Source organism: Centruroides sculpturatus, unplaced genomic scaffold (assembly GCF_000671375.1).
Source record: "Centruroides sculpturatus isolate CEXI.00-Female unplaced genomic scaffold, Cexi_2.0 scaffold1242, whole genome shotgun sequence".
Classification (NCBI taxonomy): domain Eukaryota; kingdom Metazoa; phylum Arthropoda; class Arachnida; order Scorpiones; family Buthidae; genus Centruroides; species Centruroides sculpturatus.
Genome location: NW_019385481.1, coordinates 125413 through 138901, shown reverse-complemented (window position 1 = coordinate 138901; position 13489 = coordinate 125413). Strand labels below are relative to the sequence as shown.

Below are 13489 nucleotides of genomic sequence, written 5' to 3'. Positions count from 1 at the left end.
ACAAGAGTTAGAAACAGAACATTCGGACTATACAACTGAACGAAACGAAAAGAAATTTGAAGTCGATTTAAAGAATTTCAAGAAAGAATTTAATACAGATGTGAAGTGTTATCAAACAATTAAATCGGAACCTTTAGAGGTGAGTGAAAAATACTTTTCTATAAGATTGCAGTGTTGATTTACGGACGAGAAACAACTTAAATGCTAAAATATAAAGTGGGAAATAGAAAAACATATTTTTTAAAACAGTATATTTGTATAAATAATGACCCCACGAGCTTTAAACTGAGCTACGTCATTTTCGATTTCAAGAAAATGTCATTTCGGCTGTTTACTGTGAAATTTGACGTTTTAGCGAGTGTTTGTCTTCCCTGAATCTAGGGGAACAATTATGTAAATGAGAATCGAAAACTGGATAAACTGCAGCCAATATGAACGATACTTATTTTTTAATTACGTTTATGAAATAAGAGAGCATTTATAAACTGTAAAGTATTTAATCGATCAATCTAATTGTTTAATAAACTTAACGGTGTTAATTGACAGCAGTGATATATTAACCTGGATTACTGTCAATAATTGTAATAATACGGTTAAGTCCATTGCCCTATTGAAATCGATAAAACAGACAAATCAACGGATACGCGTTATAAGTTCATGGAACCAGGGCAAATTTGAATTAGGGGAGCGCCACGTGAAGTGTTGACTTCAGACATTTTCCTTCCGAAACTAAAAGGGAGTGGAGGGGTTGATGTTTACTGGACGTCCGTTTATTTTATTTAATTTTATATAGTTTATGCATTTTATTATATTTATTTAAAAATTTCTTGTATGTTTTGTTCTACTTATTGTATCTATTATTCATAAAGTTATAAATGTTTAACGGGGTGAGAATTATTGAACGTAGGAAGAAGAGGTAAAATTACGGAATCTTGAATAAAGCGGTACAATGTAACATATTTTTATTTCGTTTCAGATAAATACTTATGAAAATTCGTTTCCAACAAATAACACAAATGATTCCAATATTAGGAGTAATTCCGGTTTTAACAGTGAAATAGGTAAGAGGCTTCATGCTTTTAACACTATAAAAATATGTTTCTAGTGATTAGAAGGCTAGTTAAAGAGTAAATATAAATAAATCCATATTTATATAAATGTGAGCCCGCGAATTTTAGGGCGCGAACTCGCTTAAAAGACTTTTAAAAATTAGTTTTTTCAAAAGTTGATCGTAAACATCCGCCGACAAAAAATACTCTCCGTGCAGAGTATCCGATCGGATGTCATCGTTAGTATCAACAATCCACTGGGAAAATTGACACTTAGGTGTCAAAGAATGCAAGTCATTGTCAACAAAGGACGATCTCGTGACCCCTTTCCCACAATAATGCTATAAAATCGACACTCACCGGAAGCTCGACACGGGAAGTTATTCTTGAGCTAATGTGCATTTTAGTCTCCTGTCCCGATCAAGTTCGAGAAGAAGATCGAAGAAGATATTGAGGACTTTCACTACTTCCATAACCGAACTGATCGTCGCATATAGCTCTCCATCCACACATAGAGGCAATTATGAACGGCCTGAGAACTCTCTCTCTCTCTCTCTCCGACAATAGGCATGGCTGCTATAGACTAGCCCAATTGTAGTTACGAATTATTGTAAACGCATTTAGCCCTATATTACCTATATATATAAATGTGTTTAGCTTTGTATATCCTCTTATATTTTATAGTTAGTTATAATCATTAAACCATTATTTTGTTATGTTAACGTGTCATCTTACCCCTCGACCTCCACACTCGCTTTTGCCCTCCTATCGCCACCCGACGACATCGATGTCGGGTTTTAACAACCCGTGCTCATTAAATAGTTAATAGGGCACCCCCTATAGCCCCCGGCTTATCTCACATAAATATTAAGTTAATAGCATTTAATAATTTTTGCAAATATTTTGTGACGGAAGGGTCGGCAATGCCTACATCAGGATTGATACCGTTGCTCCACGTTAGCGGTCGCGTACGTAAGCGGTCGGATTCGTAATACAGAATATTCAAGAGACAGCGTGTTTGTAGGAATGCACTCAAACATCCGTTTATTTATGTAAACTATTTACACACACGTAGGTTTTCATGCTCATCTCTGGTAATTTTTAAGGTCTATGTCGAATAGCGATTTATTTTGCAAGGTTTCCGGTGACACATCCGGAAGAGTTGTGTCAGATGACAGATTTTACCAACGAAACACGTTTCCTTTAACAATACCGTTGTGTTGGTTATATATTTAATACTATTGGATGGAAATATTTTAATTCAAATAACGTGACTTCCGATTTGCATCGGATGATCTTATATAGTTAATCTGGACCTTCTGCCACTACGATTTCCACATCTGGTCTCGAATTTTATTTAACTTTTTTCTCGAGAAATATGAAAAAACAGACGGACAAACAAACGGACGAAAGTGGGAATTTATAAGTTTACAATTTTTTTCAAATTTCAGCCCAAACATCTATGACAAACAGAAACTCTTTTCTATCATTCTAGCAACACGAAGTCAGTTAAGTTTTGTTGCGACACGTAACTATTATGAGCCCTCTTTATTAAAATAATTATATATTCGAAATTTACTTAAAAATTTAGAAGAAAAGATTATGTATTACCGAAATTGATGTTATTAAATTTTGGTAGTTAAAAATTGAGGAGCGAAGAGATAAAGTGGGTCGTGTGTCATAACTCGAGTAGGGTCGGAATTAATAAAGATTATACTCGTTATTTACATTTATAATTTTTAAACAACTTATCCCTACCCTTAATATTAAGCGTTTTGACATTTTAGATTATTAGAATTAAAATTAGCTTTATTTATATATTTATTTATTTAATTCTTTGCTTAGAATTTTCTATAATAAAAATACTTTGTAAATTCCAATACAGACTGTAAGAAAGAGGAAATAAAGGAGGAGAAATGTGACATTAAACTAGGCATAAAATCAGAATGTAAAGTTGTTTTAAAAAGATTGAAGTTTGAAGTAAAAACTGAAGATTATAAACGAGTTCATCTCCCACATAAATACGAAGATTTAAAGGTAAGTGAGACAAACTTTCAAATATATAACACAGTGTTTCTCAACGGAGGCGATATCGTCCCCATGTTGGCGTTTTTCCATGTTGAGTGGGCGATTAGTAACAATTTATATTTTGGGGGCGAAAAACTATTTTCTAGGCGATATAGTATAACATTATATTAAGAATAATTAGATATTTTATTCGTTATATCGTACAATAATTAAACAAATAACATTATACTAGTCACTAGTCTATTCGATGCAGTACGAATTTGGCGTTAGCCTTGGCTTCTGGCATCGAATTTTTGAAGTGAAGGGGGCGATACTACGTAACGGTTTTATTGAAGGGGGCGACGATTCGTTTGAGGTTGAGAAACACTGATATAACGCATTATAAGTTAAATTTGCATATTACTTTTTGTTTATTATTAAAAGCGAAGGTAAATATAAACAATTTTATAGAATTTCTAGCTGTTACTCGCGACTTCGCCCGCGGAGGTTTTGCAAGCAAACCCCACTTATATTCAACATTTCAATAACCATAGTAATTGTTAGATCTATACAACACCTACCGCTGAAGAGAATTGCCGAGAATCAAACGAACTATCTTCAATTTGATCAATTTTCTGGAGCGTTTACAATCGTTCTATAATCGAACCAATATGAAATAACAAATTTGAATTCAAAACGGATCGAACATTTTTAATTAAAATCGAAATAGATAAAATTATTTATAACAATGTCTGAAATGTTATCAATTTAATGCACCTAAGTACTCAATGAAGACTAAACGTAGTTGAAAACAAAAAATCGTATCTAAAATAGTACAGTAGAAGCCGTTTTCCGGTTAAGATTTAATGCTCTACCTCTCCCCCCGCGGGGGAATTTCTAAAAATCCTTTCTTAATGTGAATTCCCATGGCATACCCTACTAAAACGCATATAAAAAGAAAAAATCGCATCTAAAATAATACAGTAGAAACCGTTTTTCCGGTAAAGCATTAATGCTCTCCCTCATCCCCCCGCGGGGAAATTTCAAAAAAATCCCTTCTTAGTGTGCATTGCCATCGCTTACCCTACTAAAATGCGGATAAAAACAAAAAATCGCATTTAAAATAGTACAGTAGAAGCCGTTCTTCCGGTTATCCCTCCCTCTCCCCCCACTTGAAAATTTCGAAAAATCCCTTCTTAGTGTGCGTTTTCATGACGTACCCTAACTGTGTACCAAATTTCATTTCTCTAGGTCCAGCGGTTTGGTCTGGGCGATGATGAATCAGTCAGTGAGTCAGTCAGTCAGGACAAGCAATTTTATATATACTGTATAGATTTATAACAATGCTTGAAATGTTATTAATTTAATACACTTAAGTACTTAATGAAGACTAAACGTAACAAAAAATCGCATGTAAAATAGTACAGTAGAAGCCGTTTTTCCGGTTAAGCCTTAATGCTTTTCCTCTCCCCCCGCGGGGGAATTTCGAAAAATCCCTTCTTACCCCCGTATTCACCAACACGAGTTAGAGTTAGAGTTAGGGTTAACTCTCGAGTTACTGGTAAATTGGTATTCACCAACTCCGAATCTCGAGTCAAACACAATAACCCTAACTCTAACTCTAGAAAATCGGCGAGTAGACGATAACTCTAGGTTTGACGCCTGCGCAAAGCGGTCTATTTCAGAGAAAAATGGCGACATTCGACGAAGACGAAGCCGAGATGCTAGAAAATCTGAAATATTTAGATTATATAGATCGTATGGAACGAAGAAGTCGGCGGATTATTTCTCCAAGAAGAAATGACCTCGAACAATTGGACGATTACGACTTTCTATGTCGATATCGTTTGCCAAAAGAGAGCGTAAGAAACCTATTAGAACGAATTGGTTTCCTCCTCCTGTTTTAAATAATTCGGCTTTTTTTGTGCCTGTTCTTTCACGGCTTTCTTTTTTAAATTCTTATAACAGTCCAATAACTGTTTGGTTTTTCTAAGGGTGACACCCGGGATACCATTGAATTCCTTTGTTAGTTCTTCCCATGTGCCTCTCTTCTGTTTGGAAGAAATCGCATTTGTTTTCTTTTTTTCAATGATCGATTTATATTTTTCGACTAATTCAAGTAGAATTTCCTTCTCAAAATTAGAAAAGTTACGGCGTGCACTGCTTTCCATTTCACTTTCCGCCATTTTCTACACGTGTTTCTATTCTATTCTATTCGTCTCCTCCCTGGTTCATACACGTGTTTGCTTTCAACCAATCAAAACTCTGCTTACGAAAGAAGACTTGTTTAATCTCGAACTCAGGATTGTTTTAAAATATTAACTCTAGAGTAGCGAAACTCTAGAGTTAAATTTTTATCTGAATACGAAAGAAGAGTAACTCGTAATCTGACTTCGAGTTACATCTAAACTCGAGTTCGTCAACTCTCTGTTTAACTCGTGTTGGTGAATACGGGGGTTAGTGAGAGTTTCCATGACGTACTGTGTACCGAATTTCACCTCTTTAGGTTCAGCGGTTTGCTCTGGGCGATGATGAATCAGTGAGTCAGTCAGTCAGGACAAGCAATTTTATATATATAGATACTGTAAATTTAGGTGTATTTTCTATTAAACAACGATATTAATTTTATGGTTTTCTTCACTTTTTTGCCACGATTAAAGTACCTTTATTTTATGTTTTACTGCTTTAATGGTTTCCATTACCTTGTCAAATATTATATCATGATTTCTATTCGTTACCCTTACTGATAAATCAGTTTTCACTGTTTATAAAGTTATGCACGTATAGTCTCGAATGTGTTTTTTGTCGCGTATACTATAGTACTGTAGCACTGTATAGTCTCGAATTGATAGTTCTTGTGTCGCCATCAGGGCTGTGGAATCGCGTAAAAATCTACCGACTCCAACTCCGACTCTGACCAAGGGAGGACTTGTTAACGAAAGAGACCCGGAAATTCTGATGTCATCACGTGACCCAGAATAAAAGATTTAATAAATAGAGTTCTAATAAAGATAGAACGTAGAAACTTTTTATTTCAAAGCTAAAAGACTCCTCTAAGTAACATATAAATATGTATTCGATAATTTTTACTTCTCCGACTGTTACATATAACAAAGGAAAAGTGTAGCGCTCGGTCAAAAAATGTCCCCTTTCAAATTTTTACATTTTTGGACTCGGGACACCTTGAAATTTCGAGATATGCAAAAGATTCAAGGTTTTTTTCTATATGTGTGGATGTTAGACTGTATGTGGGGGGCATGATTTTGTTCACCCTGTTTGAAGCCTAATAATTTCTGTGGTCACAGGTCAGAATCGGAGTCAGATAGTTTAACAGAGGAGTTAGTTATTTAAGTCAAAGTAATTGAACTAAATTATGTCCCCATATACATTCTAACATCTTAAGCGTGAACATTCGGGTTTTACTGTACTATTATAAAATGGCAAAATAGCTTACTTTGAGGGTAAAGACGAGTTTTATTTTATTTTTAAAATTTTGAACGCTAATAACGAGTAAAATATTCATTAAGAGATATGACACATGACCCCTTTTATGTCTTCACCCTGTTGACCTTTAATTAAGAACCAAAATTTAATAGTATTAATGCCCCTTTATACGCAAGCTACAGTGCCACATTTCGTTTCTTAAACTATACCCATTCTGAGATATTGTTTAATATCTCAGAACAGAAAATAAAGAAATTAAACAAATTAGACGTCAACGGGAATTTTTCCCCTTTTATTGACTTTTTTGAGGGGTTCGGGAGGTCTCCAAACGTGTAGATTTGCAAAAAAAAAAAAAAAAACTGGAAAGTCAAATTTGACACGATTCCAATACTTTTCCGTTTTATATACATAACAAGTTGGTAAGTAAAAAGGAGTCGGAGTCGGCAGATTTTTTGACAACTCCAACTCCGACTAAAACATGAAAACTCCACGACTCCGACTCGTACTCTACAGCCGTGATCGCCATACAAGGACTATCCCAGATTAGAACAATTATACCTCATATCCCAAATCTGCATTGCCACATTCAAACGTCACTAGGCTCAACGTATTTTATGGTGGAGCTCCAAATTTTTATTTACGAAATTCTAGGGTTCGGCAGAACAAGTTGGGAACCTCTGGGGCCGTATTCTGGTCATCGTCTCTCGTCTGTCGTCTCTCACAAGCCAATCGCTGATTGGCTAATCATTTGTTTACGTCTCAAGAGATCATTGCGTCTCTGTAAACGCTATTCTGGACAACTTTTCTCTCTTCTCTTCTCTCGTTTATCAGAGACGAGTGGATAGTTGTCTTTCGACCGGCCTATCGTCTTTCGCCTCCATTTCGTTATATCCAATATGGACGACTGGATGCTAATCGTGCAATTTCATTGGTTAAAATTCTATACTGTTGCGCGCGCAGATAACCCGAACATGTATAATCAACCGAATAGAATCGTGACGTGAACAACAAAGACGAGATCGTTACGAACGACCAGAATCGCCACTGTGTATGAGAGACGAAATTCGTCTCTCGCTTTGACGTCATTCGTCGATGAAAGAAGAGACGAGAGATAAGTTACCCGAATACGGCCCCTGGTCTAATATGTTGTCCAGTGGATAAAATCACTGAACGCTGTTGATTGTAGGTTCGTGCTTGGTGAATGAGCTGGCCACTTGGAGCTTTCGGGTTTCTTCACGTTTCTAACACCAAAAGAGATGCCAATTTTCTCTTATGAAACACTCCTGGGATGATCCCCCTTTAGCAGATTGCCCACATATCGCATTGCCGTATACAACCGTAAACCAAACCGAAAAGAAAAATAAATAACTTATACAATACACGTAAGAAATAATTTAATTTTAAGACACTTTTCTAAAGAACAACACATTTATGATATACATAAATATTTTAATGTATAACATTTTTTTGTCTTGTTTCTACATTTTTTAGCCTGTCAAGAACGAATTCTTCACTCCGGACGGAAATTTTCACAGGAATGAAACGAACGTACTAAGTAAGTAACGTGTTACAAGTTCATTTGTTAAATGTTCGTTTTAAGATCAGAATTTTACATATAATATTAGCGCTATGCGACATTTTAATGATATTTAATTGAATTGACTGGCTCACATTCCAGATTTACATCTGATAGAAAATGTTCGTTGATATTTGATTTACATTTTGTGTAAGGACATACGGATGTTTCCTAGTAGTTTTGATAACTTTTTTGTAGTTCTTTATGAACAAAATTTGAAGACATTATGAGAAATACTTGTAAAATAGTTAATAACAATATGTCTATACTGTATATATAAACGAGAATATTTGTTTGTTTGTTTGTTCGTTATACACTCCTAGGCCGTTTGATCAATCGCTACGAAACTCGGTAGTTACGTTCAAATGCTACTAAGTTAAGTAATGTCGTACTGTATATCCCACTTCGAAATATCGCATGCACTTTTATAAGTCAGTTAAATTTCTTACAATCGCTTTTAGCTGAGTTACACGTACTGTACCATCATCTATTGGCAAAATGTTAACAAAACAATCAACAAAATATACGGTAATTTTTACAAAAACGGATATAATTTTAAAAACTATATATTATATTCACTGAATTACTGCGACAATGATATCGCGCGAAATAGATGCGCCGATACGCCATTAGGGTGCGACTATGCAGACGCGAGCGAGCGAATTTTCCAAGCGAGCGAGAATATGTGGCGAGAAGAGGCGAGACGCGATAAATATCAAAACCTGCCAGATATGTGCGAGAACCAGAAATTTGCTCTCGCTAGCGTTATTTCTCGCTTCTCGTTTATGCATGGTTTTCCTTTGCGAAAACTAAATCGCTCGCAACCTCTCGCTCGCTCTAAATTCGCGTCTGCATAGTCGCACCCTTACTGCGACAGGTAGCATATCGCGACTACCGAATGGCCGAGCAGTCAAGTTGGCAGCCTACCGCTCTGGGGGAGAGACGGGTTCGAATCCGGACCTATCGATAAATCCCAAAGGATATTTCGAGGGCGTGGACCATCGGGATATGTCAGACACCGTCTTTCACTAATTGTCAGGCCCCATTGTGGGCCTGGCAGAACCTATAATGGGCTTGCTAAAAGAAGCTCTCTTAGTGCCCACCCGGCAGAAAGAGTTAAAAGGGAAGAAAGGTAGCACATAGCAATTGCCTGCATGAAGTGTAGTAGTGTTTTGCTGTGGTACATCATACTTTTTCCTGTCAGCAACAGAGTGGTACTGGTTATGCATCTAACTTCGTTCGTTGAAATTTTTTGTATTGAAATAACATGACTTGCAGTACAAATTGGAAGTTTATATATAGGTAATCTAGTCCTATTCCTCTTATTATATATTATAAAATTATATTAACTCTTTCGAACAAAAAGATAAAGATCCAAAAATCTGAAGTCAACAGTTTTCGCATTTGCGCGCCTCTCGTAAAATTGCAACTTATTCTTTTATGCGAAGATTCCGTCTTTTTAAAAGCAGGCGAATTTTTCTACGTTTCTCTGCTCAGACAAAGTTTATAAACAATTGGGAATGCTAATACCGAGTAAAATCTTCATTATTTCTGACCCTACGCATGATATCACACATGTACTGTACAAACCTGGTACCCGGTTAATCTGTACAACTAAAATTTAATAGCATTTAACGCCGGAAACACAAACCATACAAAATTTCAGAAATTTTAAAGAAAAATTCTTAAAATTATTAAGCATCAAAAATGTTTCACATAACACGCAGATACACATACATACATACATAGAAACAACCGCGAAGTCTTTTTTTCGAAATTTGAAGGTCCTCTTCAGTCGAAAAATGTAAAAGTTTTGGCGGTGATATTCTTAAACGACCGCCATGTATGAACGACTGTTGTATGTAACAGCCAGGAAAGTAAACGTACAGTACATAATGAAGGAATGTTTGTTTTTTTCATTAAGCACAAGAATTACTACGAAAATTTATCACAAGTATTAAATCATGAGACTTATTTGGAATTCCGATAAAGGCTCAATCCAGCAGCAATCGATTCAACAAACTAACATGATTTACTTTTAGAAACAACAATTAAGCTATTAACTTTATATTATATCATTAATTATTAATTTTGTAGCTTAATAATTAATGATATAATATAAAGAAAATTTTGTAAATAGATAACGAATATTGTGTTTCAGTTTAAAGTAAATAAATTACTTATTGTATTTAACTTTTTGATTTCAGTTAGGGAGAAAGAAGAGAGTGAAGAATACGATATTCAGCACAATTCAGAAAGACAAAAGGATAATAAATGTAATGCAAACAAGACGAAGTTCGTCCCTACAAGTATCAAATACAACAACAAAATCCAAGGAAAGATTAAAAGGAAATACTTCAGAATAACGCGTTCATCTTACTCGAAACAAAATCACAAATGTGATTTATGTAAACAGACTTTTGTAAACAAGAAAATACTACAAGCGCATTTGAACTTTCATATCGGAAAAAAACCATTTAGCTGCACAACCTGCAATCAGAAATTTTCCTGGCAATTTCTATTGAGAAGACACATGATGAAAATGAAACACATCACCGAAAAACAAAGGAAAATGGATCGTACAAAAGTTCGTTCGCTGTCATTATCAAAAAATCGTAAAGAATGTATGCAGGTTCGATGTGACATTTCCGATAAGTTACTTAATACAAAGGGCCGATTGGAGACGCATAACAGAACACTACAACCAGTATCTCATTCTTGTAAGATATGTAAAAAAGAATTTAAAACGAAATCAAAATTGAGACAACACCAGCGTACGCATAGTGAAGATCGACCTTTCAAATGCGATATATGTGAAAAGGGTTTTAAAACGAAAAACCATTTAAAAAGGCATCGTGAAACTCACAGTGATGAATGTAAGTATTCTTGTCAGGTGTGTAACAAAAGTTTTAAAACAAAATGCTCTTTGACGAATCATAAAATCGTTCATAATAAAGATTTAAATCATTCTTGTCAGATTTGTAACAAAAGGTTTAAATCAGAAGTGCATTTGAGAGAGCACGTTGTTATACATACCGATGAACACAAGTACTGTTGTCAGATATGTAACAAGTATTTTAAAACAAAACGCTATTTGAGACGACATGAAAGAACTCACAAAGATAGAAGTGATAAGTATTTTTGTGACGTATGTAAAACAGCATTTAAATCCAGATATAGTTACATTAAACATCGTTTTGTTAAACATCAAAATATGTTTGTTTGCGTATATTGTAATAAGTCATTCAAAACCAAAAATTTGCTGACAGCGCATTCGAAAACTCATATTGAAAAATGTAATATCTGTAAAAAGAAGTTTTCGAGTAAACACTCTTTAATCAGTCATCAGAAAATTCATCTTGACATAAAACCGTTTGTTTGTGAGATGTGTAACAGACGTTTTATATCAAATTCTGAGTTAAAACGTCACCAAAGTTCTCACAATAAAGACAATCTTCCTTACGTTTGCGAGGTATGTAAGATGGGTTTTTACAAGAAATCTCACCTGTATAGGCACCGACCCGTTCATGAAAAAGAGGAGCATCTTTGCATCCATTGTAAAGGCAGATTTAAAACAGAAATTAAATTGAAACTGCATTTACAGTTTTCTTGTTCAAAAATACACCCCAAACAATTACCTTACCAATGTAACATCTGTAAACGGACTTACGTAAATAGTTATGATTTGGAGCAACATCTACTCGCTTACAAGGATCAAATACACTTCTGTTGCGACGTTTGTAAGAGGAAATTTACGTCAAAAGTCGAATTCGAAACTCATCAAAAGACTGCTCATCCTCCGGGAGGAAAGTGTAAATGCCAAATTTGCAATAAGACATTTCGGAGAGAAATTGATTTAAATAGACATATGAAAATAAATACCAATTCAGGCGTTAAGAAATGTGATGTTTGTGGTAAGAAATTCTGTTTGCTTTTTAAATTAAAACTTCACCTGCAAAGCCATCTTTCAGAATAAAATTTCTTGTGTGAAATACGTACTTTTTATACTAATATACTAAATATATTATACAGGACAATAGGTAAAATGTTTAGATTTTACTTATTGCTTTTATGACTGTTATTTCGTTGGTAATAAGCGTGCAATTTGAAAAAAACGGTTGATCTATTTTCCACTGTTCTTCTGTGTTTCTTTATTTGCGTAATCTCGGGAACGAAATAAGATAGATGAAAGTCGTGACAAGATATGGAAGGCTTCGGGCTATAGGTCCAGATTAACTAATGGGCAGTTCCAGTTTGCAACGAAAGTCACTGTATCACGTTCTAAGATGTTTTTTCTGAACTTTTTGTTCGTTTATCGCTTTATATGTAATGATTAATTAAGAATAAATAATTTTCGAATGATTACTTAATGTGTATTTAATTTAGACCTAAGATCGACCTGTAACCGAAAATATACAATATCAAAGTACACTGTGTTGAGTGTATGGAAGAGGGAAGTGAGGTGTCTGTTACACAAGCAAACTAATAACTAATACGTATTTGTAGTTGTATGGTTTACTTTTAACTTCGGAGAAAAATAAATGAAAATATTAACCACTTAATTATTTGCATTTATTTTCTAATTTTAATAAACCGCCTTTTACGTGTGTTTCGCATTTAACACTGCATTAATTTCGTTCTAAATTTGTGCACTTTGATTATATGAATTTTAATTGAGGAATTTCGTGTTCGTTGGTTAACAGCCTCCCACATGCATCCTTGATGACCAGGGGTTTTGTTCGATATGTGTTGTAGTCTTAATGTCTCTGAAGAAATCTCTCACTTTTCGCTTCTTATAATTATTCTTTGCTTTCTTAATTAATTAATAAAATTTGTGAGAAATTTCCTTTTCTGCTGTCTAATAGTCTTATTAGAATGTTTTGATGCCTTATCCTAATGGTTTTTGATGTGTAGGTCTTCTGGGTTGTCCAGCCAATTCATACTTGCTTTTTTTTTATTTACCATTTCTTCGCATATGCTGTTAAACCACGTCCTTGTTTCTTTTGGTCTGTATTCTATAGGTAAGGTTTTTATGACTATTTCTAAGATGGATGTGCTATTTCTATTTCTATTGCTTTCTAGGATTGATCCATTTCCATCTCTTTCATCGTATTCAATTCTAGAGCCTTTCCTATTTCTTTCTGGTATTGTCGCCTGGTGTCATTACCTTTGAGTATGTACAGTACATCGTATGAAAAACGATGGTTTTGCTTGTCCTTCGTCATTACCTGGAGTTTCATTTTCATGCTGGCTCTCAACAGGAAGTGATCTGTTCCTGCTTCTGCTCCTCTGAGACTACGTGTTTTTTTATGCTATTACGATATCTCCGGTTAATGAGTATATGATCTATTGGTTCCTAGTTTTGCCATTAGAAGATACCCATGTTCGTTTGTGAATGTCTTTTCTAGGAAAA

General features: G+C 34.8%; 1 protein-coding gene across 1 annotated transcript; it reads left to right on the top strand.

Moving 5' to 3' along the window:
• The first annotated feature begins 4747 nt into the window (after positions 1 to 4747).
• LOC111639380 (zinc finger protein 345-like) lies at positions 4748 to 12116 on the top strand. Its single transcript, XM_023385253.1, has 4 exons — positions 4748 to 4918; positions 7992 to 8055; positions 10284 to 11990; positions 12109 to 12116. Exons 1-4 carry the CDS (start codon positions 4748 to 4750, stop codon positions 12114 to 12116), a joined length of 1950 nt encoding a protein of 649 aa, XP_023241021.1.
• The last annotated feature ends 1373 nt before the right edge of the window (positions 12117 to 13489 follow it).

Excerpts from the sequence above, each read along its gene's own strand:
- LOC111639380 (XM_023385253.1), top strand. The coding sequence starts at position 4,748 with ATGGCGACATTCGACGAAGACGAAGCCGAGATGCTAGAAAATCTGAAA. Across the intron at positions 4,919-7,991 it reads ATCGTTTGCCAAAAGAGAGC|CCTGTCAAGAACGAATTCTT; the intron begins GTAAGAAACCTA and ends TACATTTTTTAG. Across the intron at positions 8,056-10,283 it reads GAATGAAACGAACGTACTAA|TTAGGGAGAAAGAAGAGAGT; the intron begins GTAAGTAACGTG and ends TTTTGATTTCAG.